Source organism: Diaphorina citri, unplaced genomic scaffold, assembly GCF_000475195.1.
Source record: "Diaphorina citri unplaced genomic scaffold, Diaci psyllid genome assembly version 1.1 scaffold89, whole genome shotgun sequence".
NCBI classification, from domain to species: domain Eukaryota; kingdom Metazoa; phylum Arthropoda; class Insecta; order Hemiptera; family Psyllidae; genus Diaphorina; species Diaphorina citri.
The window spans coordinates 239,468-263,682 of NW_007377526.1; the positions used below are offsets into that span (position 1 = coordinate 239,468).

Genomic DNA, 24,215 nt, shown 5'->3' on the forward strand with positions numbered 1-24,215 from the left:
ATGTATGGTTCATTACAGACAGTACCACAGCAAAAGGGGGAAATAAGGAAGTCATTTCAGTTTCCAAAGGAAAAGATAACTATACAATATATTAGACAAACTGCTCAACTATTGAGTTGCCAATTGACACAGTATACTAAGTCAGACACAAATATTCTAAATATCTAAGTGTTATACATAATAATGTTATAGCGGCAGTTGTAGTTTGTTTGGAAAGTCATCCTGCAACCTGTTTGAAGAAAGATTCTGCAATTCCCAATCTTTGCACACCCTGTGCAGAAAATTTTGACAAATAGTGCAATAATTTTTCTATTTGACTGAAAATTGAGTACTGTGAAGTCATTAATGAAACAGGCTACTTCAACAAATGAATCTTATGAAGATGGTAGACATTCATTTTCTTGTAAACTCGGCAGTTTTGGTACTTCAACAAACAGAACTTGAAGATGATGGGCTAGAGTGGACAGGACAAAACAGGATTACAATATCACTGGAGGAAAAAGCACTAAACGATACACCAGAGTCCTGAGATGAGTAGAGAGCTTGTCTGAATCCAAGAAATCCTTTTGCCAAAAGGTACAATATGCAATTTGTAACTTACCTAACCTCAAATGCAATCTGAAAGTCTGCACCTTGGATTGAGGTTCAAGGGAAATGACTGTGTTTAATACTGAACAAGAGACTCTGATTACAGGAAAAGAACTAAATTCTTACAGAAAAACGTCTTCAGATTAAGCTTTTTCAACTAAAAGAACATTTGAAATTTTCTGATGTTGGCGGAAGAATGAAAAAGTTCAATTTTTTACATTTTATTTTTTTATAAGTGTGCTTCAACAAAAAGTCTCATTTTTAGCAGCTATTCACAGAGGTGATTTTCTCTAGCCATGTTTAGGCCCCAGGAAGAAAAGAACAGAACACCTTTTCGTGGGAGATTGAACGGTTTGTTTGCAAGTGTTTAAACCCTTCTATAGGCCAAAAATTAGAAATTTAAAATCTCGCGCTCTTTCACATTTCGATTCAACATCAATAATCGATAGTTTGAAGATCATGGAGGTATGAATATTTTATTCATACCTCCATGGAAAAATCTATAGGCCAAAAATTAGAAATTTAAAATCTCGCGCTCTTTCACATTTCGATTCAACATCAATAATCGATAGTTTGAAGATATCGATAGGTGAAAATCGATTTTCGATAACAAAAGATCCGTTCACATCCGAATTTCGATTTCGATTCAACATCAATAATCGATAGTTTGAAGATATCGATAGGTGAAAATCGATTTTCGATAACAAAAGATCCGTTCACATCCGACGATAGGCGATAATTCTTTTGATAAGAAGGAGGGGAAACTTTCAGGAGAAAGGAGAAACTTATCACAAGAAGTCGCTAACTTCTCAAACAAGTTCTCTTCCTCTTTCATCCACAATCAAAAGAAAAACAATGGAAATTTGGAAAATTTCAAACTTTAAGGAAAGGATTTTCCATTTTCTGTCATCTGTGCACTTTCAGGATTAGTTTGGACTTCTGTGAACAATTTCCTAGTCCTTGATAAGGATATAAGGTACTGAGGAACTCGTATTCAAGAAAGGAAAGGAAGGATTTTTGTCTCCAGTTGATTCTTAAATCTGAGCAAAATTTGTTCAGATAAGGTATGTAAAACTTGTATTAGTTCTATGCTTAGCATAAGTATGTGCCTGAACAATATTGAAATTTAATATGTTCAGGAAGGTTACTGGGTTCATGGTTGACTGACCATTTCATTCTAAAGCAGAGATTTGTGTGAACAGTGTCAGACAGAGTATATTGAATTTCATTATCTTATCACATGAATATTCAATACACAGATTATATTGAACCTTGATTGATCCTGAAGGACAGGGCAGGTTCTACTGAATTGACCATTGGGTTATTCACCTACAATTTGAATGTTTGGTTCAACATTAACAACCTTCAAGAAGTAACTTTGGTAATTATTCAGAAGCCACAACGATGAAAAATAAGCTCCTCTTTGTGTTTAACCTAACTCTACAATAACACTGGTCACTGCTCATTAGTGAAAGCTTGCTGTAGCAATTTTCCCATGTTGTGTTTCTGAACTAGTTCTGTAACTTTTGTCTATCACAATCACTTACTTTGATAATTATTTTATTTTCTAGACTGAAGTTGGAAAACTATGTATGGATCTGAAACGTATGATCAAAAGACGTAGCAGCAAATTTCTCGAGCGTTTACATAACATGGACATGATGTTTGAGGCATATCTTACTCATGAATCTGGGATTTTGGAACCTGATGATATACCTAGAACAAACAACCCTGTCTGGATTCTTGGAAAGCAGTATAATGCAGTACAGGTAATTGGAAGGACAATTAGAGTTTGACTCGAATGATTTTTCTTATTGTTTGTAAGTTTGCTTGTTCCACCGTAATTCTGGAACAATTTGTCCAATTTGTGATAAAATTTGGAAATATTTTCTAGAAAAAACAAAAAAGAAAAAAAACAAATTTTGGTTCTGGCTGGACCTATGGGACTTTTTTTTTTTTTTTTTTTTTCTTTGCCTTAACTTCTGAACAGGCCAACAAATTGAGCCATCAGGTCATTTTCCTGTTTTTTCTAGAAAATATTTCCAAATTTTATCACAAATTGGACAAATTGTTCCAGAATTACGGTGGAACAAGCAAACTTACAAACAATAAGAAAAATCATTCGAGTCAAACTCTAATTGTCCTTCCAATTACCTGTACTGCATTATACTGCTTTCCAAGAATCCAGACAGGGTTGTTTGTTCTAGGTATATCATCAGGTTCCAAAATCCCAGATTCATGAGTAAGATATGCCTCAAACATCATGTCCATGTTATGTAAACGCTCGAGAAATTTGCTGCTACGTCTTTTGATCATACGTTTCAGATCCATACATAGTTTTCCAACTTCAGTCTAGAAAATAAAATAATTATCAAAGTAAGTGATTGTGATAGACAAAAGTTACAGAACTAGTTCAGAAACACAACATGGGAAAATTGCTACAGCAAGCTTTCACTAATGAGCAGTGACCAGTGTTATTGTAGAGTTAGGTTAAACACAAAGAGGAGCTTATTTTTCATCGTTGTGGCTTCTGAATAATTACCAAAGTTACTTCTTGAAGTTACTTACTGACTCTTCCATCATGATACTTCTTGAAGGTTGTTAATGTTGAACCAAACATTCAAATTGTAGGTGAATAACCCAATGGTCAATTCAGTAGAACCTGCCCTGTCCTTCAGGATCAATCAAGGTTCAATATAATCTGTGGTGTATTGAATATTCATGTGATAAGATAATGAAATTCAATATACTCTGTCTGACACTGTTCACACAAATCTCTGCTTTAGAATGAAATAAATCCTGCGGGGAGGACACAAAGGCCAGATCTGCCACAGGATATTGAAGTTCGTCCACACGATGTCGACAGTCCGAGTCCACATCGTGAATGCGAATGCTGGCCTTTGAGTTGGAGATGGAAATGCCGTATGCGATGTACTTTCCTGTGAGAGAACACAATGGACTCATTACTTAAGTGATAGGGTAAAATGAAATGCAAATATTGTATATTTGGTTAGATTAATAAATAAGAATAATAAGTTAAGTACCTAAGTACTTACTTAAAGGCTTTTATGAGGTAAAACTTCTAGTTCATTTGCTTTTAATTAGGACAATATTTGTGGCAAATGAGGACATTCTAATAAATTTAAATAAATAGGAGGAGAAGGAGAGAGAAAGGGGGAAAAGGATTACCTACCATTATTTCTAAGTAAAAGCCACAGCACATGATTTTGAAAAGAAAATCTTGGACATTTTTCCCCAACAATAAATCAACTGATATCTGCCACAGTAAGTAGTGTTCATGGGACAAAATGACCATCCTATAAGTAGTAACTCCTCCCTCACCAAATAGGAAAGTAAAAGCCACAGCACATGATTTTGAAAAGAAAATCTTGGACATTTTTCCCCAACAATAAGTAAATCAACTGATATCTGCCACAGTAAGTAGTGTTCATGGGACAAAATGACCATCCTATAAGTAGTAACTCCTCCCTCACCAAATAGGTAACACATTTTTTGTGTAGAGAAATTGACAAACTGTTTTGGCCTCACCTGATTGATGCACTGCTATCAAGTTCTCCGTGGACTTCACTTGCGGCCAATTATAATTGACCATGTCAGTGAGGTTCATGCATGATGTACTCTCCAAGTGACTGGATTTAAAGCCCAGGTTGACTTTCACATGATGACTGGTTATCTCTCGGAAATATTCAGAATGCTCATCACTGTTAATTGTGCTGAAATGTGACAAAAACTTAAAGTTAAAGTGTATGCCAGTGACAATATATATTATGATGAATGCATCTGTTCTCAATGGTTCATGAGAGTTAAATAACATTGTACATGGTGATGGTGGCTATTTTCTTTTTAATAAAATGTTCAAAAGAAGAAAAGAATATTGAATATTGAAAATGATAACTTTTTATTTGTACAATTAAATTTAACACAAAGTAACATCTCCTAAGCTTACTAAAACTTCTATAGTATTTAACTGCCGTTGTATGATGTCAAACTCAGGCTGAGTAAGATTATTGTAAGTTGATAGGAAACTTGTAACCAGAAGTTAAAGCGTAGGTTTGCCAGTGACAATATATAATTATATATTATGTTGAATGCATCTGTTCTCAATGGTTCATGAGAGTTAAATAACATTGTACATGGTGATGGTGGCTATTTTCTTTTTAATAAAATGTTCAAAAAAAGAAAAGAAAAAAAAAAATAGTATTTAACTGCCGTTGTATGATGTCAAACTCAGGCTGAGTAAGATTATTGTAAGTTGATAGGAAACTTGTAACCAAATAGAGTGTAAAACCTTTGTTACCAAAGATGACATACTCACATGGTTTCACTCTTATTTAGATTCAGCTTCCATGTCTTCTCTTTATCACTCATGATTGATGAAGGTGCTGACAATATAAATCAGCACAATGGAACAATATATGATCTGAAAAACCAATTTCAATTATTAGACAACATGAATGTTGTTGTTGTTGTTGTTGTTGTAGCAGTGCCTCCTTTTGTCACATGTCCTCCTCATCTGTGTCCTCATCCAGTAGACCCAGGAATGTGTTGTTGTTGTTGTTGTTGTAGCAGTGCCTCCTTTTGTCACATGTCCTCCTCATCTGTGTCCTCATCCAGTAGACCCAGGAATGAGCGGCGCCTCCTTTTGTCACATGTCCTCCTCGTCTGTGTCCTCATCCAGTAGACCCAAGAATGTAGCTGCCTCCCTTGGGTGGGTCCATAGGTCCAAGGGAGTTAGTTGTGTAGGTTTGTTGGGACAGTTGAAAACAAGTTTTACATCATGTGGTCCTTGGCCGCAACTTGGACATCTGTCTTCATGAATGTTCTCATTCTAAAAACAAAAACCTATTTTAATGTTTTATGGCTTTAAGACCAAATACCCTTTCTAAAATTTATGACAAATGGGACAGATAAGGTTCATTTTTCTTTCAGAAACAGGAACAATTCCCCCTTTTCAAAATGGCATATGTATGGTTCATTACAGACAGTACCACAGCAAAAGGGGGGAAATGAGTTTCAGAAGAGAGGAAATCATTTCAGTTTCCAAAAGAAAATAGAACTATAATTATTATATGTTAGACAAACTGCTCGACTATTGAGTTGCCAATTGACACAGTATACTAAGTCAGACACAGATATTCTAAATGTTATTATAATGTTATAGGTGCAGTTGTAGTTTGTTTGGAAAGTCATCCTGCAACCTGTTTGAAGAAAGATTCTGCAATTCCCAATCTTTGCACACCCTGTGCAGAAAATATTGACAAATAGTGCAATAATTTTTCTATTTGACTGAAAATTGAGTACTGTGAAGTCATTAATGAAACAAGCTACTTCAACAAAGGAATCTCATGAAGATGGTAGACATTCATTTTCTTGTAAACTCGGCAGTTTTGGTACTTCAACAGACAGAACTTGAAGGTGATGGGCTAGAGTGGACAGGACAAAACAGGATTATAATATCACTGAAGGAAAAAGCACTAAACGATAAACCAGAGTCCTGAGATGAGTAGAGAGCTTATTTGAATCCAAGAAATCCTTTTGCCAAAACGTACAATATGCAATTTGTAACTTACCTAACCTCAAATGCAATCTGAAAGTCTGCACCTTGGATTGAGGTTCAAGGGAAATGACTGTGTTTAATACTGAACAAGAGACTCTGATTACAGGAAAAGAACTAAATTCTTACAGAAAAACGTCTTCAGATTAAGCTTTTTCAAGGAAATTCTTTACAAAAGCCGACACGAAAAATCCTTCAGATTAACCTTTTTCAAGGAAATTCTTCACAAAAGCCGACACGAAAAATTTAAAGGCCAAAAATTAGAAATTTAAAATCTCGCGCTCTTTCACATTTCGATAGTGTTGGGAATAATCGATTATGATAATCGATTAATCGATTATTATTGATAATCGTAATCGTAATCGATTATAAAAAATAATCGAAAGTATAATCGATTATGAAAAATAATCGGAAAATCACATATTTTGGTATTTTTGCCATTTTCAGTCGATTTTTGCAATTTTTCGCTCATTCTCTAATAAACGGAACAACAAACAATTCTAATTTCCAATTCTAATGCTGTCTTGTATAATAATAATAAATAAAAATCATATTGACTCAGCATCTCAATGGGATATATTGTATCTCTTATCATTATCACCTTATTAATAATAATAAATAAAAATCATATTGACTCAGCATCTCAATGGGATATATTGTATCTCTTATCATTATCACCTTATCTATCACCCATCTGGTGAGGGGTATCCTAAAACACAGACTACATGAGTCTCACATTGTCAGCTATGCAGATAGAATCCAATTCATGGCTTGAAATGGGGAATATTTCCTTTTATATTGGCAGAGTTTGACCTTTGACCCAACAACCGTGCCAGCACCATCGTGGGTGCGGTGATGTGTATCCTGTACTCCTGACGCGTTCCTGTAATCTGACGTTGGAACTTTTGCGAAGTACGAAATTCACATGGAACCGTGGGTCAGGGCTCTATTCCACGAATGACTCCGCATTCTCCACTCCACACACAGAAAAAACGCCGTATTGTTGTAAGTCGCCATCTTGGATTCCCTATGGTTTAGTACAGGTGCTTGTCATTGCGTCAAAAGAAGGGCAAAATTTCAAACTTTAAGGAAAGGATTTTCCATTTTCTGTCATCTGTGCACTTTCAGGATTAGTTTGGACTTCTTTGAACAATTTCCTAGTCCTTGATAAGGATATAAGGTACTGAGGAACTCGTATTCAAGAAAGGAAAGGAAGGATTTTTGTCTCCAGTTGATTCTTAAATCTGAGCAAAATTTGTTCAGATAAGGTATGTAAAACTTGTATTAGTTCTATGCTTAGCATAAGTATGTGCCTGAACAATATTGAAATTTAATATGTTCAGGAAGGTTACTGGGTTCATGGTTGACTGACCATTTCATTCTAAAGCAGAGATTTGTGTGAACAGTGTCAGACAGAGTATATTGAATTTCATTATCTTATCACATGAATATTCAATACACAGATTATATTGAACCTTGATTGATCCTGAAGGACAGGGCAGGTTCTACTGAATTGACCATTGGGTTATTCACCTACAATTTGAATAAAAGAAGGGGAATCCAGTTTCAGAAGAGAAAAAAATTCCGAAAGGAAAATGCGACATGTTTGTCATTATTTTCTGCACTTAGAGTAAGAAGTGTGGAGTTCTGGAACGGTTGTGGGGGCCAGAAATATGTTTATGTTCAATACATGATTGCGTTGTCTAATCATTAATGTAAATAGTACACTGATTATGTTAGGTCATGCGTACATAATGTACACATGGGAAGTATTTACAAATTACTCAAATAAAATTGTATTCTATAATATGTATTTTATAATGGCGATGTCCTTTTTTTCCGTATCTTCAACTAAACTTTTTTACGAGTTTAACGTCACTATACAACAGAACTGCTAAGGTTTTTAGTGAGGGGGTTTTAGACTGGTCTCACACTGCATGCTTAGACGCGCGACCCTTTCAATAGCGTGTAGTCGGCTGCCAAACCAAACCTATAATAATGAGCGGTCAAACTTTCTTGACTTGGCGGGGCGGAGCGCTACCGCGCTCCTTAATAATAAGTTTATTCTTTCTTTACAATATTGTATTCTTTCTTTACAATATTGTAAAGAAAGAATAAACTTATTATTAAGGAGCGCGGTCTAAAGAGGATCTCTATCATTTTCATAAAATACAGAAGTACTTTTATGAAAATGATAGAGATCCTCTTTAGACCATTGCCCTAAATGGTGGATAGTTTAGTTTGTGTTGAAGTTGGAGAGCCTCTTTTTTGTTTTAGTGGTTTACCGCCGTTTATAGGTATTTTTAAGTAATCTAGTAATGAAACAACTGCTAATTCTGTCACAAAATTTGCGGCATTATTAAGTATTGCTACGTGTTTGTTTGTTTGTTTTTTTTTTTTTTTTTTTTTTTTTTTTTTTTTTTTTTTTTTTTTTTTTTTTTTTTTTTTTTTTTTTTTTTTTTTTTTTTTTTTTCTACGTATTGAAATTTTTCGCGCTGGTAATGCCGCCACTGGTCGCTACTCATTCTCATGTAGCTACTCAATTGTCCTCACAAGACCGAGTGGATCACGCAATCTAAGCACCCAGCCGAGAAACACCCGATTCTACCGAGAATTGAACCCGAGACCTCTGGCGTGCAAGTCTAATCGTATTGAACTACCGCGGCTGCTCCTTATCGAATACAAATAAAACCCATAACGCACCCGCGACTCCTAAGACCCAATAACCCGTGTCTCTGGCTTGATAAAGCGACTGTAATTTATAGCAGGGTTTCTCAAAGTGTGCACCGCGGTGCACACAATAATAATCATCAGTTTCTTTTGAACTCATAATAAAACGATAATCAAAACATTTGTCAACGTATTATAAATGAGGATTTATTCTTAATTTGAGATAATAGGGGGGAGGGGGGGGTGAACTATATCGCTCTAATTCGTACAAATTCAAAATTCTGCTTTTCTATTGGCTATTACACTTATAAGATTACTTTTCCATACTTTGGTGATATGAGGCACATATCATTTTCATAGGTTTGGTTTTTGCAGTCGACTACATGCTACTAGGCTACTACTGAAAGTCTTGCGTTTACTCTGACAGTGTGAGACGGAATTTACCCTTCATTCGGCTATAAGCAACACCTTCCTTTTCATATTAACTTCACAGCACGTGATTGTCTAGCCTAAATGGTCACTCAATTGCTCATTTGGATACCAACCTTGCTCAACATTCATCTGTCATCACTAGCTTCAAGAAAATAATCATTGAAAAACAAACGAAATTAGATTGACACTTAAGCACAAGTGCAGATTTATAATTTTTTATTACTGAAAAAAATTTCGTACAACTATAAATTTCCAAACTTAAACGCTACAAATTTAAGTTCTTAACGCGAAAGTACTGCTGAAACAAACTTATACTAAAGAATTGAGATTCATTTGATTTCTAATTTGTAGGTAAAAAATAAATAGGTAACAAAAAGTAGTGCACAACAGCTGGTGTGTAAAATAAATAATTCAGAAAAAAAAGATAAAGAAAAAACGAAGAAAAATTGGCTTTGAAAATTCATGGTTTTAGCCATATTTGTATTGCTATTTTTAAGTGGGTAGGTAATTAGTGATTATTATTATCTATTATTTGTTGTTGTTGTTGTTGTTGTTGTTTTTTCGATTTAAATGGGTAATAACATTTTTCCTCGGTATGCTTTAACTTTTTGTCAGAGATCAGGTAGACCTGACAGGCGGACCTATTCAGCCGGTCCTGGCAAGTCCACCTGATAGTGTATGCTCATCAGGTTCAGGTATCAGGTAGACCTTACATACAGACCTGATCAGCCGTACCTGTCAGGCCTACCTGATAGTGAGTGGCTGGCCTAAGGCTTATCAGTGAATCATTAGCTGAGCAATTACCTATCTCTCTCTCTCTCTCTCTCTCGCAATGACCTTGAAGTAACCGGGTTTTTTTACGAGTATTTTTATCCACCTATTTATCTATGTACATAAAATTTTACTTTTGTCTCTATCTATCTATTTTTTTTTTAAGAGGTTTGACAGAGGGAACTGTAACTGCTATGGTCTTATCGTCCCGAAATCGAAGAGAGAAGGAAGACAGGATAGGAGAAAGCCAGCCATTCCGAGAACGAACATTATCCCATCAGGATAAAATCCGCCTGGGTGGGAATCGAACCCGCGGCCTAGCGCTTACAAGGCAGACGCACTACCAACTAAGCTAACTAGGCTGGCTAAAACTCCTGACTTTAAGAATTCAGAAGTTAAACTTCCTTGATGGAAAATTCGTGAGAAGTTGCACCACACGACCACAGCACCCCCTAGCTCCTCTTTACGCATAGCACCCTATAGACCAGTACCATTAAAGCACAAACACCTAGGTACCATTAAAGCACACCTAGATCTATGGACAGTCCGGCCTAGGAACTATTAAGCAAGTCTCAGGTATCATAACTCTCCAATCGCAATTAAGAGCCTGTCTATCGCACTTATCACTTAAAATCAAATTAATCTTTATCATTAGGCTTTGAAATTAATCACCCTGGCAAACCGAAACGTCATGGGTTTGGTAACCTGTGGACAAGAAAGGTGGGGTTAGTCCGTTAGTTGGATGGCGAACGAAGGGAGCTCGAAGTTACTTTTTGCGTTAACTAATTTGGGTTAAACTTGGAGATTTAATTTCGCTCCATCTATTACCTATACTTTGTTAAACACAACTCTTATTAGGTATTAGTTATCGAAAAGTTGATCTGATTTTGACGAATGGTTGCTGATTTTGTATGAACGCCTGAAATTTTTTAAGGTATGCAATGTGCAACACATGTTTGATAATGAAGTTGTATTTTATTCAGAAAATTTTCTCGATAACGAAAGATTTATTTAGCCTACCCTACGCCAGCCTTGTAAGCACTAGGCCGCGAGTTCGATTCCCGCCCGGGGCGGCTTTATCCTGAACGGATAATGTTCGTTCTTGGAACGGCTGGTTTTCTCCTATCCTGTCTTCCTTTGCTGTTCAATTTCGGGACGTAGCCGTTTGAGTCGGGACACACATAACCGCAACCGTGCCAGCACCGTCGTGGGTGCGGTGATGTGTATCCTGTACTCCTGACGCGTTCCTGTAATCTGACGTTGGAACTTTTGCGAAGTACGAAATTCACATGGCTTTACGACTGATTCACTCATCAAAATTATGAGGCACTTCCCGATGTCGTAGAAACTTGAAAATTGGCAGGATGGCATTGCCAAGTTGAAATTGAGAGAAGGTTGAAGGAATTGAGATCCAGCATTTTCAGCAGACACGAAAAACTGGGAATGCAGACTTGGCCTTAATTTTCTAATCTCACCACTTGTATAGGCCAACATTTTTGGATAGGGACTTGGCCTTTTTTTTCACATTTGTGTTTTTGTGGGGGTAGTCATCTTCTGATAACTCGTAAGTCGTAATCTCGTAATGACTGTTTGATGAAGATACCCAGGTCTATGGCGCAAGAAACTGGTAGCAAAATGTCAGTAGTTGTCCGTCAGGATGAATTGAGATCCAGCATTTTCAGCGGACACGAAAAACTGGGAATGCAGACTTGGCTTTAATTTTCTGATCTCACCACTTATAGGCCGACGTTTTTGGATAGGGACTTGGCCTTTTTTTTCCAGATTTGTGTTTTTGTGGGGTAGTCATCTTCTGATACCTAACTCGTAAGTTGTAATCTCGTAATGACTGTTTGATGAAGATACCCAGGTCTATGGCGCAAGAAACTGGTAGCAAAATGTCAGTAGTTGTCCGTCAGGATATTTTCCTAGTCGCAAGAATGCAAGAAATTCACTATTATCACGTCACGTCACGTGAGCTAGCTCATGGGGAATCAGAAAGATGTACATAGTTCAAAGTTTTCCCATAATATTGTAGGTAATTTCGTTTGGTAGCCACACTACCATCACGTAACGTGATCGTAGAGTGTTTCTAACCTTTTACTTGAAGCCAGCGCCCGGCGATAGCTTGTTGAATGTACCTACCTACCAGTTTCCCATGGATCACTAAAGTTAAGCAACTATGTGCGTGTTTATTATCCAGATGGGTACTGGTGATCATCTAGGCAATCGCCTACTGCTGGCTTTTCCCGGCCCCTCTTAGGCTGGAAAAAAGCTCTTTTTTACTTTTTTTTTCGCGAATATTTTTGTTAATTTCCTTATTATACCTACCTAGGGTAATGAAGATAAAAAAGGTGCAAAGCCTCTTTCAGGCGTAAGCCCTTGATTCGAATGATTGGGCAATTATTGGACATACCGGGAGAGAGGTTCTTACCTTGTGGTATTTGGGTGGTTGGGGCCATCTTGACTCTGGTGGCGGACCAGAACCATCCGAAGATGTTCTTGGGTTCCAAGTCTCTTCGGTTCTCACAGCCCTTGAAGTCACACAGACGTCCACTGGTCCAAATGTATGGAATGTCGTCTGAAATGAAGACAAATATTTTTAGGACAAAGAAACAAATGAAACCTAAAAATCTAATCGAAGATAAAAAAGGTGCAAAGTCTCTTTCAGGCGTAAGCCCTTGATTCGAATGATTGGCCAATTATTGGCCATACCGGAGAGAGGTTCTTACCTTGTGGTACTTGGGTGGTTGGGGCCATCTTGACTCTGGTGGCGGACCAGAACCATCCGAAGATGTTCTTGGGTTCCAAATCTCTTCGGTTCTCACAGCCCTTGAAGTCACACAGACGTCCGCTGGTCCAAATGTATGGAATGTCGTCTGAAATGAAGACAAATATTTTTAGGACAAAGAAACAAATGAAACCTAAAAATCTAATCGTTTAGATTATTTGCAAACTTCATCAACCCCTTTCTGTGTTTCCTTTGGACTTGTTGGTCCCGTGGTAAGTATAGAAATTATATGACCTGGGAGCTAACGTATACAAAAATTACCTCATAAAAGTGCAAAATCTTCAGCCTGCAGGTTTGTTCCGGGAAGGTGAGTAAGCATATGTACCTACCTACTCGTATTTATTTGGTCAACCATCTGGTGTCAAACCTTTGCACTCTTCATGTCTTCGGACTTTGCAAACTTCGTCAACCCCTTTCTGTGTTTCCTTTGGACTTGTGGACCCCGTGGTCCGTGGTAAGTATAGAAATTATATGACCTGAGAGCTAACGTATACAAAAATTACCTCATAAAAGTGCAAAATCTTCAGCCTGCAGGTTTGTTCCGGAAAGGTGAGTAAGCATATGTACTTGTACCTTGTACCTACCTACTCGTATTTATTTGGTCAACCATCTGGTGTCAAACCTTTGCACTCTTCATGTCTTCGGACCTGACGTGACAGTCGACATTTGAGAAACCAAATCTCTCGACAAAGAGAATCCCGTCTATTGTGTGCATATATGTCAGAAGCTCTGTAACTTTGTGAATGTCCATTTATATTTTTGAAATGAAGGGAATTAACCTTGTGAATTGTATTAGTTACTTCCCTTCATTTCAAAAATAATAAATAATTAAATCCCTTAAAAACCTTACAATTTTGTGGTACTTATACTTACCCAACTTTATCAGTGGCGGCATTACCAGAATAAAAAGAAATATTGTAGAAATGCCAGATATAGTGAAGGAGGCTCTTAGGCCAGCCACTCACTATCAGGTATCAGGTAGACCTGACAGGCGGACCTGATCAGGTCTACCTGATAGTAAGTGACTGGCCTTAGTAATGCTGTGATGTCCACAAAAAATGTGAAGGAGCTTTCTGTTTTACCACAAATAAACCACGATAATTTAGATGTAAATATTATCTTGTAAATAAAGTTTGATTAAAATGTTTAAGTAAGGGTGGGTTTCACCAACCTACTTTTTAGCTCGTAACAGCCTGTTAGATTAACAGCCTTGTTGAGCCTATAATATGTCATGTGTCCTCCACATGGCAAACATCCACAAAGATATCAAATGTGACCTTACAGACTGTTAGCTTAACAGGCCTTCCAAGAGCTGAAAAATTATTGGTGATATCCACCCTAACAATATTTGTTATACCAGGTGATGGAGGAGCTAAAGCTAGACCCCAACCAGACTCTCCTGTGCCAGGGCACCCTCAGGCCAGACCTCATAGAGTCCGCCTCTCATCTGGCTAGCAACAAGGCCGATGTTATCAAGACTCATCACAACGATAGTCCGCTGATCCGCGCTCTCAGAGAACAGGGCAAAGTTATTGAGCCCCTCAAAGACTTCCACAAAGATGAGGTAAGTAGAGTGTTTAAGAGGTTTAATAGAGGGAACTGTAATGGAGGGAAGAGGGAGTGGTCTGGCTGGAGTCTTTAAACAGGGAGCATACCAGCCTGAAATTTCCCTGGCTAAGAATCAGCAAATATGTCCGCCAATTTTATAGCAGGTACCCACCCATTTATATTATTCATAGTTTATTACAGGAACAGTACACACCACTGGACAATAGAAAGGATTCATAAAAAAAGTCTGGAGAGGAAAAAAAGTTGCCAGATTGTTTTAAAAACATTTCTGGATTGTTGAGAAATCTGGATTTGATGAGAATTTTGCTGGTGTATACTAGTCATAGGACTAAAAACTCTCCTTAAGGCTCGTTCCCACTTGTCGTGAGTTAGTTTGATCCGATTTTTTTTTTCAATGTAATTTAAATGTCTGGAGAGGAAAAAAGTTGCCAGATTGTTTTAAAAAGATTTCTGGATTGTTGAGAAATCTGGATTTGATGAGAATTTTGCTGGTGTATGCTAGTCATAGGACTAAAAACTCTCCTTAAGGCTCGTTCCCACTTGTCGTGAGTTTGTTTCCGATTTTTTTTTTTTTCAATTTAATTTAAATGAGTGTTCCCATCACACACACACACACACGACACAATTTTTTTCCGAACGACACAAAATGCCCTTGTAGGCAATGTAATTTAAATTAGAGTGTTCCCACTACGCACGACATGATTTTTTTCCCCCGAACAAGTGGGAACTGGCCTTTATGAAAACAATTTAAAATAGATTAGAATATACCTTGTTTATCCTGCTCGAATGAGACTTTAAAAGGCCTTATTATTATTATTTCCTTTTTCATTGACCAGGTATTGCCTGTGACAAGTTACGCCTGTACGGTCTCCAGTTTCATCCCGAGGTAGACCTGACCAACGAAGGCAGAACCATGCTCAAAAATTTCCTATTTGATGTGTGCGGCCTCACGGGCAACTTTACTCTGAAATCCAGAGAGGAAGAACTCATCAAGTATGTCAAGGAGACTGTAGGAAATATGAAAGTTCTGGTAAGTACTTCATTCAAAATTTAATCCAGTTGATTTAGTGTTTGACCCAGAAATAATCACAAAAATTGGTGCCCAATAAAGTACAGTATGTACCAGATAGTTACAAACTATTGATTTTTTTTTCTTACTAAAAATCGACCTAAAAACATTGAAAATTACATTAAAAAAAGTCGTTATAACAGCATAATTTGTTAACGGTCATTGGTTTAATAGAGGGAACTGTAATGGAGGGAAGAGGGAGTGGTCTGGCTGGAGTCTTTAAACGGGGAGCATACCAGCCTGAAACAGGGAGCATACCAGCAAATGTTGAGTGCGAAGGGTAAAAATTTGTCGCTAAAACCAAATGTCAGCCCAAAGCGATCACCCTAGGACTGATTGAGGATGGTAGAATTTAGGCCCTGGTACATGACATACTAACTGCCCTTTATGCTCACAGCAAACAACCATGAATACTGCAGTACTGCACACTTAATAAATTGCCCTGCCGTGGAAGCTAGCAGTGATATTGTAGGAAAATGACCTAATAACTAATTTATTCCTTTGCATTTGTAAACAAGAACAACATGACCTACTAATTACTTTCCCATCTGTTTGATTTCAGGTCCGCAAGCTAGGTTTAGATTTAGGTTTAACTCCTGAGGTTGTCATGAGGCACCCGTTCCCCGGACCTGGTTTGGCTATTCGAGTGATCTGTGGCGAGGAGAGATATATTGAGAAGGATTACTCGGAAACTCAAGTCCTGGTGAAGATTATAGTCGAGTATGATCAAATGTTTAAGAAGGTGAGTGATCCTGTAGTGTTTGACCCAGAAATAATCACAAAAATTGGTGCCCAATAAAGTATAGTATGTACCAGATTACCAGATAGTTATAAACTATTGATTTTTTTTTCTTACTAAAAATCGACCTAAAAACATTGAAAATTACATTACAAAAAAGTCGTTATAACAGCATAATTTGTTAACGGTCATTCCTAGAGACCTTAGATGTATACCAATCGATTTCTCGTGAAAAATTACGGAGTGATCCTGTTTGTCCATTGTGCTCTGTGTTTGACGAGGATTTGCATTCACGCGCATTAATTTAAATTTTCCCTGGTTTTCATAGGTTTTTAAAATGAAGTTATGCTGATAGGATAAACACTACGATCACAATTCGCAATATATACTTCTTAGGGAGATATTTTTTTAGTATATTCTACCTTCAGGACCCCCCAAATTCCCCGGCCTCCACCGTGGAGTATGAACCTTTTATGGATTAACTGAAGAAGATGGCCAATGATAGATGATAATTCGATTGAGACCATAATCTCAATAACTTTTTATTTAGAACAGAAGAGAATATACCTCATTTATGCTGCTAGGATGAGTCCTTTTACGCTCGCAGTCCAAGTCAGGTCTTGTATTTGTTGCTATTTTCAGAACCATGCCTTATTGAACAGAGTACAAAATGCTACGAGTGAGGATGATAGAAGATTGTTGAGTGAAATATCTTGTAAGCAGCACATGGTTGCCACTCTGCTTCCCATTCGAAGTGTGGGGGTTCAAGTAAGTATTCACTTGGGGGGGAAAAAAAAAAAAAATCTGATTTGAACGTCAAATGACTTTCCTTATCCTATTGAATGATGCTTATTTGGGTGTTCTTCTACCGTCATTTTTACAATATCTCTAATCGTTTGGTCAGCACAGCTGCAAATCATCAAAAAGCGGTCGAAAACTATCAAAAAAGCTGTCAAAATACCGCCAACCGCAGCACCTATCCTCGCCCATCTGTACACCAACCACGTGCAACGTTACTCAACTTCAGGGTGTATCTTTTGTGATGGAAAAAAAAGATGGTCATTCGGTAGGAAAAACGACACACCCAAGACACCTCTTTATGGCCGGGCCCACAAAGTGAGTTTAAATTAAACTCCGTTTAAGTTTTAATCTCGGTCTAAGCACTCTAAGCAATATGATTGGCATTTTAATTTTTAAAAATCAATCTATCAGATTATTTAATCCGAGAGGTAAACTTACACCGACCCGCTTTGTGTACCATCAGATTGCTTAATCCGAGAGGTAAACTTAAACCGACCCGCTTTGTGTACCATTAGATTGCTTAATCCGAGAGGTAAACTTAAACCGAACCGCTTTGTGTACCATCAGATTGCTTAATCCGAGAGGTAAACTTAAACCGAACGAAGGTCCTGGAAGTAAAGTTGAATTGGAAGGTCCAGGAGGTAAAGTTGAATTGGAAGGTCCAGGAGGTAAAGTTGAATTGGAAGGTCCAGGAGTTATAGTTGAATTCGAAGGCCCTGGTCTTGGGTTGTTGAGTTGGTCAGGAGGTTTTCCCTTGTTTGTAAAGAATGTATCTATCGTAGCAAGCGTTTTACTTTGGTGTTCTAATTTGGAAACTTGGATCCCAATACCTCTCAGTTCAACTGGGTCGACTTTCAATTTGTTCACTATGAATAAGACTTCTTTCAAGATTTGACTAGCTTGTGATATGTACATAGGTAATGATGATGACTTGGTGATGTAATCACACACGCCATGGCCTAGGAATTTGGAAGCTTCCCTGGGTGCCTCTGCAGAACGTACCAGCAAGAGAAAATACGTGATGATTAAAGGTCTCTCATAGCTTTATTATTCCCGTTCAAGGGGTTTATTAATCCCTTCTAGACATCCCATGAATGGGACTCCCATAAATGATTCATAAGAATACAGTAAACGAGGGTCCAGAAACAAAACTAAAACCACATGACAGGAAGGTACAACCTATATTTCAAAATCTTCACGTGTTTTCTCATTACAAATTACACTAAAAAGTTGAATAAGATCAGAGAAAGAACAGATAGAATAGACACAAATATAACAAGACTTCTTTCAAGATTTGACTAGCTTGTGATATGTACATGGGTAATGATGATGACTTGGTGATGTAATCACACACGCCATGGCCTAGGAATTTGGAAGCTTCCCTGGGTGCCTCTGCAGAACGTACCATCAGCTTCAATGTGATGCATTTCCCCTTCATTTTAACCTCTTCCAGTCTCTTCTCTACCTCGCCTGCCAGTTGTTTGAGAAATGTTTCCATCTCTTGGTTGTTCTGGAAGCGAATACCATAGTTGACTTCAGCAGAAACTGATTTCCTTTGATGTTCAAACGTCAACTCCTTATCATCTTCACCTCTACAGTGTTTGTAAAGCGTTAACCCATTCTTGTTACCCACTTCATTCTGAAGTCTCTTTAGAGATATATTCTGCAAATCACCACACGTCTGAGCACCCAGGGAGTTGAGTTTAAATAACAATGAATGTCCTACTCCTGGTAAGTCACTTAAAGGAATGTTGAGCATGAAATCAGAAATAATCTGAGGGGTCAAGTGAAACTGACCATTGGGTTTTGCTTTCTTCGTGGCTAGCCTGGCCTGGAGTTTATTGGATCCGAATCCAGTGGAACACGTACAGCCTGTTTCTTTAGCAATAGTTTCTCTCAAATATGAAGCGAACTGGAGAGGTGTCAGACTAAGCTCTTGTAACAACTGAGAACAATCAACATACATCTCATCACAACTCACAGCTTAAACGCGCGAAGTATTCGCGGTAAGATCAAAAACTTTATGATAGGTGCTCTGACTAGTGACAATGACGTCATCGCAATCTCAGAAACTTGGTTACCTGAGACTATTTTGGATTCCGAGCTTGGTCTACATGATTATAGTGTGTACAGATGCGATAGGGATTATAACAATTGTAATCAAACGCGTGGAGGGGGTAATTTTATTTTATTTTTTTCTTGGTACAGTCACAAAGAGACAGTCGTAAATCAAACTAACGAAATTCTGAAACTAAATGCTCGATTGATTCGTAATAGATAAAAAAAAACATAAATCTTTGAAGCAGTTTAATACTCTAGATTAGAGCTTTTGGAAAAAATCGCGACCTAAATTCTGAGCTCATGCCCATACTTGTGTTTCATAGCAGACTGTACACAGCTCAGCATTTCTTGGTAAGCTTCCGCCCACACAGTACTTTCCTTCTTCCCAACATGTCTCCTTAGAAACCTCAGCAAGATGACAATAGGATTCAGATGCCTCTCCTCGACTAGGTTACTTAAATATTCCGAGAACATTTCAATATCACTAGGCTCAGGTTGTGACTCACACATCCATTCTCTTAGCATGGTACGCATCTCCTGCAGACTTACGTTAGAGCTGAGTATATGCGATGTTGTAGTATCTAAGATAGAGGTTGACATGTCTAGAATAGGGCTTGGACTAGGTGTTCTTACTAATGTATGGGAATCAGCGCATATAATGTCTTGTGCTAAAGGTTCAGTAGTATTTTGTTCACGACTCAACACGCTTTGTTGTCTACTTAAATCATCTAATACTTCCTGCCTGATATCTTCTGGTAACGCATTCAAGAAACTCTCGTCTAGATTATCAGGCACAACATTGATATGAGGTGTGGATTCTTTTGTTTCCGTAGACGTCTTCAAGATGCTCAATTGTTATCCAGAGTTCTGTACGATCTGACATCCAAACCGCCCGGCACTACAGAGTGGGAATAGGAGTGTGTGAGGATCAACATGAGGTACCCAGTAGGTCGGTAAGGGAGTCGAGTTGTATTTGAAACGCACGGAAGTCGAGAGTTTGTTTATGAAGAAATGAAATTGGCGATATCAAGAACAAATGAAGTTTCTTTAACGCTTTCTGAAGAACGTTTGTACAGAAATGAAGTGCCAGGATTCTCCTAAAAGAGCTCTTCCACCCAACCACTTCTTTCCGGGTTGAAGTTTTTTTTTTAATGGAATTGCGTCAATATCATTCAGATACTAAGAAAAGTCGTCTTTAAGAGTTGATTTGTCATTTTAAGATATTGCAATTGAGAATGCTATTCACACAATTTTGTTTATTTCACTAATGAAACATCAATACAGAAAGTACTTGAAATCATCTTTCTCCCTACTCATTGGATCAACATATTTCTCTGTTTTGTTGTCTTCCCGACGCTATAATGGCTCACCAATAGAACTCTGAATATAGTCTCAAGTCTTCGAAGTCAGAATTTTGTGTAAGGGAGATTTGAAATTGGGTATTGCTCTGTCTCTCCCCTGAAGTAAAAGCACAAACCTGAAACCTTTAAAAAAAATAGGTATGCCATTTTGTGAAGCAAAAAAAAAAAAAAAAAGTTGATGTAGCCCATTTCTCGATATCTTCTGTGAACTTGTTGAAAAAGACCAGTGTGTATGGGGTAGGTACCACAGAATTTGAATATGTACCATGTACCTATATAATATGCATCAATGCATCAAGCATCATGCAGTGTTCTGTGGGTATAATTTGTTACAATGGTAATGGACTCTTGAGAGTAAGGTTTGTACCTATTATTACCACTAGATTAACGTCACAGGTATTTTCTAAAACAAAGGACAAACCCCTTGACCTTAACCCTCCACTCCCTCCAGTATTGTGTGGTCAAATTAATCAGGATAAAGTTGCCTGTGATTTAATCTGTACCCTCCTGTCTACCAGGTAAGCCCTTAACCATTATACCACCTTCTTCTTCTTCTTCTTCTTCCTAGTCTTCTATTTAAATAGGGCCAGTGTTCCTAGTCAGTCCTTTTCAGGCAGCCCTATTGTGTACGTCCTGATAAATTCTCCTCACTCATGTCTTGGTTCACACAATTTTTCCAAGACGGGTAATAATACAATTTCCTCTACAGACTTCATACTTACTATAATGTATCCTTTATCTACAGAGTTCATACTTACTAGTGTACAGACTCACAGCTTCTATATTCAGTGTCAAACTAGCAATCAAATTATACAGACAATAGGAAACTTCCTTGTATCCCTCGAAATCGTAAGGAACGATTTTCAAGTTGGGACATTTCTTGAGTGCGTGCCCAACAAACATGCCATTCCCAAGTCCATATTCTCTAGCTTTATAGTTACAAGATGCAATTTCAGACATAGAATCAAACTCCCCAAGGGAATTCACTTTGTTGAATCGTGTATGATTCTCACTGTTAAGTCCCATTCGGTTCATGGTTCTTTGTCTGTGGAATCAAACTCCCCAAGGGAATTCACTTTGTTGAATCGTGTATGATTCTCACTGTTAAGTCCCATTCGGTTCATGGTTCTTTGTCTGTAGATGTCAAACTCTGCCTGGCGATCTACTCCTTCTCTAACCTTGCTGCTATTACCTTTACCATGTGCTACTGCTACAGGCTCATCTTGTAGTTCAGGATGATGTCTTATACCTACAGACACGAAGAAGCAATCCATATCAATATGCATGATGACAGGTTCTGGCTCAGAGGGACTTGGGTTGTCACTGAAAGTTTCTTCTAAATCTTCATCTTCTGTTATTCCTAGTGACGTTTTCCACTTACGTATTGCCTCAATACCTCTGAACACACCATCATGCTTCTCCCTCAACTCATTCACGTATTGTTTAAACATAGATCCCATAGTAGAAAGATGATGGAGGCGAGATTTATTATAAAATTCACCCAGGAAATCCTCATTGCTGGCATTTTTAGTACTTGAGGCTTGTGGTTTGGGGGCACTAATATTGACTGTCTCTAGTTTGGATTCTTTTGTTTTTACTGTTTGTTTAGATTCTATTGGGTTTGCTGCCTCAGATTTAGATTCTTCTGAGTTTACTGCCTCTGATTTAGATTCTTCTGTGTTATCCACACTATCAGAGACAGTGCTCGTATGAGATGAAGTCTCAACTAAGGACTTGGAGCAGCAGGGAGCTTCTGTGTTCTCAAAGTAGCTTTTCTGTAACAGTTTGGTCAAGGGTTTAGCATCAGTGCCTGTGTACAGCAAATATTTCTTATGGTCTAGTAGTTTTCCAGCAGAAATGCTATCTACAATCCACTCTGGCTTTATAATCTTGTCTCCAGGCTTGAGTTTCTTGATCTTGGTGTGTGGAAGATTGCTGGCAATGATATGAGTGGTGCGGGAAGATTCATAGTGGTGGTATATGCCACCATGAAGCATCATCAGAGCTTTCAACTCTTCGGCAGATGGAACTGAGGGGAAAAATAAGAAAAAAGACCAGTGTGTATGGGGTAGGTACCACAGAATTTGAATATGTAACATGTACCTATATAATATGCATCAAGCATCATGCAGTGTTCTGTGGGTATAATTTGTTACAATGGTTATGGACTCTTGAGAGTAAGGTTTGTACCTATTATTACCACTAGATTAACATCACAGGTATTTTCTAAGACAAAGGACAAACCCCTTGACCTTAACCCTCCACTCCCTCCAGTATTGTGTGGTCAAATTAATCAGGATAAAGTTGCCTGTGATTTAATCTGTACCCTCCTGTCTACCAGGTAAGCCCTTAACCATTATACCACCTTCTTCTTCTTCTTCTTCTTCCTAGTCTTCTATTTAAATAGGGCCAGTGTTCCTAGTCAGTCCTTTTCAGGCAGCCCTATTGTGTACGTCCTGATAAATTCTCCTCACTCATGTCTTGGTTCACACAATTTTTCCAAGACGGGTAATAATACAATTTCCTCTACAGACTTCATACTTACTATAATGTATCCTTTATCTACAGAGTTCATACTTACTAGTGTACAGAGTTCATACTTACTGGTGTACCCATTGACAAATATAGCAACTCCTTGAAATATGCCACCTCTGGAATCAGAATTTGCTTCCAGTTCAAATTGTTCCTCCAGCTTCCTCTTCTTCGCTTCCATATAACCACCCTGAAAGGTGAAAATAAGTACAATTCAACAAACAAGGTAAGTATAGTAAAATTGGTCTTCCGTCCCTTCATCTCATCAATTTAATATTGCACCACTTTTTATGGTAAGTACCTGTATAACACCAATCTGATAGTCCATGTTCATGCACAGGACCACTACCTATCTCAATGGTGTAGGTAGTGATTACTTCACTCACCTGGTAAACAGAATAGTATGGGTTCAATCCCAGCTGAGGTATGGAGTTTTGTAATTATTTGAAACTGTCTATTGGTGGTACCTATCTAACTTACTTTATGTTAGAACTACTTACCCATTCTTCGAATCCATTGCCTTTCTTGTTGGATGGTTTCTTCTTCATTTCTTTGTTTTAAAAGATAAGTTTATTAATCATAAATCACGGCATTTTATGATTTTTATCACAAAGCAAAGAATGAATGAAGAAAGAATGTCGAATGTCCAGTTTCCAGTAAGAAAACTTCAGTTCATTTTTAATTTTTTGAAAATTTCAAAATTTGAATTTTTGGCGGGTCTCTTTGTTTATTTTCAACAACTCCCCCCTCCACCGGCTTCACTTTTTTTTTCACCATTGCGCAATCCACTGCGTTTTCATATCATTGGACGACCTTGGGAAGAATGCGTGGTAAGGTCATGAAGAGGTCTGTGAAGGTCCCGGTCCTCGTGAAATTTCGACGTTCTGACGAGATCAGGGGATTGTTCTGCCTTTTTAACGATATGGAACTTTGGAATTTTCATTATTAGAAATTATGTAGTAACCCTAAAAAAAAGCACAAATATTTTAAGGTAATAGGTATGCTAGCCCAGTTAGCGTGGACGGTAGCGTACCTGCCTTGAAAGCGCTAGGCCGCGGATTCGTTTCCCGCCCGGGGCGGATTTTTTTCTTGAACGGATGATGTTCGTTCTCGGAAAGGCTGGCTATCTCTAATCCTGTCTTCCTTTGTTGTTACAATATTCACTATATCAAATTTCTTATAATACATAGATGCTGACGTAGCTCGACTAGGTTTTGGGTGGTAGAGAACGCCTCCGGCGTCAACCTCGCTAGGTCTTC

At 37.9% G+C, this 24,215-nt stretch overlaps 2 protein-coding genes and 1 long non-coding RNA gene across 4 annotated transcripts; 2 read left to right on the forward strand and 1 right to left on the reverse strand.

Annotated features, from left to right (window-relative positions):
- Positions 1-1,332: 1,332 nt before the first annotated feature.
- LOC113473892 lies at positions 1,333-2,293 on the forward strand. Its single transcript, XR_003395691.1, has 2 exons — positions 1,333-1,652; positions 2,160-2,293. It is a non-coding gene; the product is annotated as an uncharacterized LOC113473892 (long non-coding RNA).
- Positions 2,294-14,185: 11,892 nt separating this feature from the next.
- Positions 14,186-17,029, forward strand: LOC103524254 (GMP synthase [glutamine-hydrolyzing]-like). The gene is made up of 3 exons (XM_026833360.1): positions 14,186-14,388; positions 16,025-16,204; positions 16,844-17,029. The coding sequence occupies exons 1-3, from the start codon at positions 14,188-14,190 to the stop codon at positions 17,012-17,014; spliced, it is 552 nt and encodes a 183-aa protein (XP_026689161.1). The 5' UTR covers positions 14,186-14,187; the 3' UTR covers positions 17,015-17,029.
- A 385-nt stretch (positions 17,030-17,414) lies between these two features.
- Positions 17,415-23,628, reverse strand: LOC103524255 (DNA repair protein REV1). 2 transcript variants are annotated; one of them, XM_026833356.1, is made up of 6 exons: positions 23,457-23,628; positions 23,029-23,146; positions 21,483-22,453; positions 21,204-21,393; positions 18,408-18,988; positions 17,415-18,004 (listed from the first exon to the last, which is right to left on the reverse strand). In XM_026833356.1, the coding sequence occupies exons 1-6, from the start codon at positions 23,502-23,504 to the stop codon at positions 17,489-17,491; spliced, it is 2,424 nt and encodes an 807-aa protein (XP_026689157.1). In that variant the 5' UTR covers positions 23,505-23,628; the 3' UTR covers positions 17,415-17,488. The 2 variants fall into 2 exon arrangements, with proteins under 2 accessions (XP_026689157.1, XP_026689156.1); XM_026833355.1 differs by having other exon boundaries at positions 17,415-17,989; positions 18,393-18,988.
- Positions 23,629-24,215: the final 587 nt, after the last annotated feature.

Excerpts from the sequence above, each read along its gene's own strand:
- LOC103524254 (XM_026833360.1), top strand. The coding sequence starts at position 14,188 with ATGGAGGAGCTAAAGCTAGACCCCAACCAGACTCTCCTGTGCCAGGGC. Across the intron at positions 14,389-16,024 it reads AAGACTTCCACAAAGATGAG|GTCCGCAAGCTAGGTTTAGA; the intron begins GTAAGTAGAGTG and ends GTTTGATTTCAG. Across the intron at positions 16,205-16,843 it reads ATGATCAAATGTTTAAGAAG|AACCATGCCTTATTGAACAG; the intron begins GTGAGTGATCCT and ends TGCTATTTTCAG.
- LOC103524255 (XM_026833356.1), bottom strand. The coding sequence starts at position 23,504 with ATGAAGAAGAAACCATCCAACAAGAAAGGCAATGGATTCGAAGAATGG. Across the intron at positions 21,394-21,482 it reads AAGTGAATTCCCTTGGGGAG|TTTGATTCTATGTCTGAAAT; the intron begins TTTGATTCCACA and ends TCCCTTGGGGAG. Across the intron at positions 18,005-18,407 it reads GCATCACATTGAAGCTGATG|GTACGTTCTGCAGAGGCACC; the intron begins GTACGTTCTGCA and ends TTTCTCTTGCTG.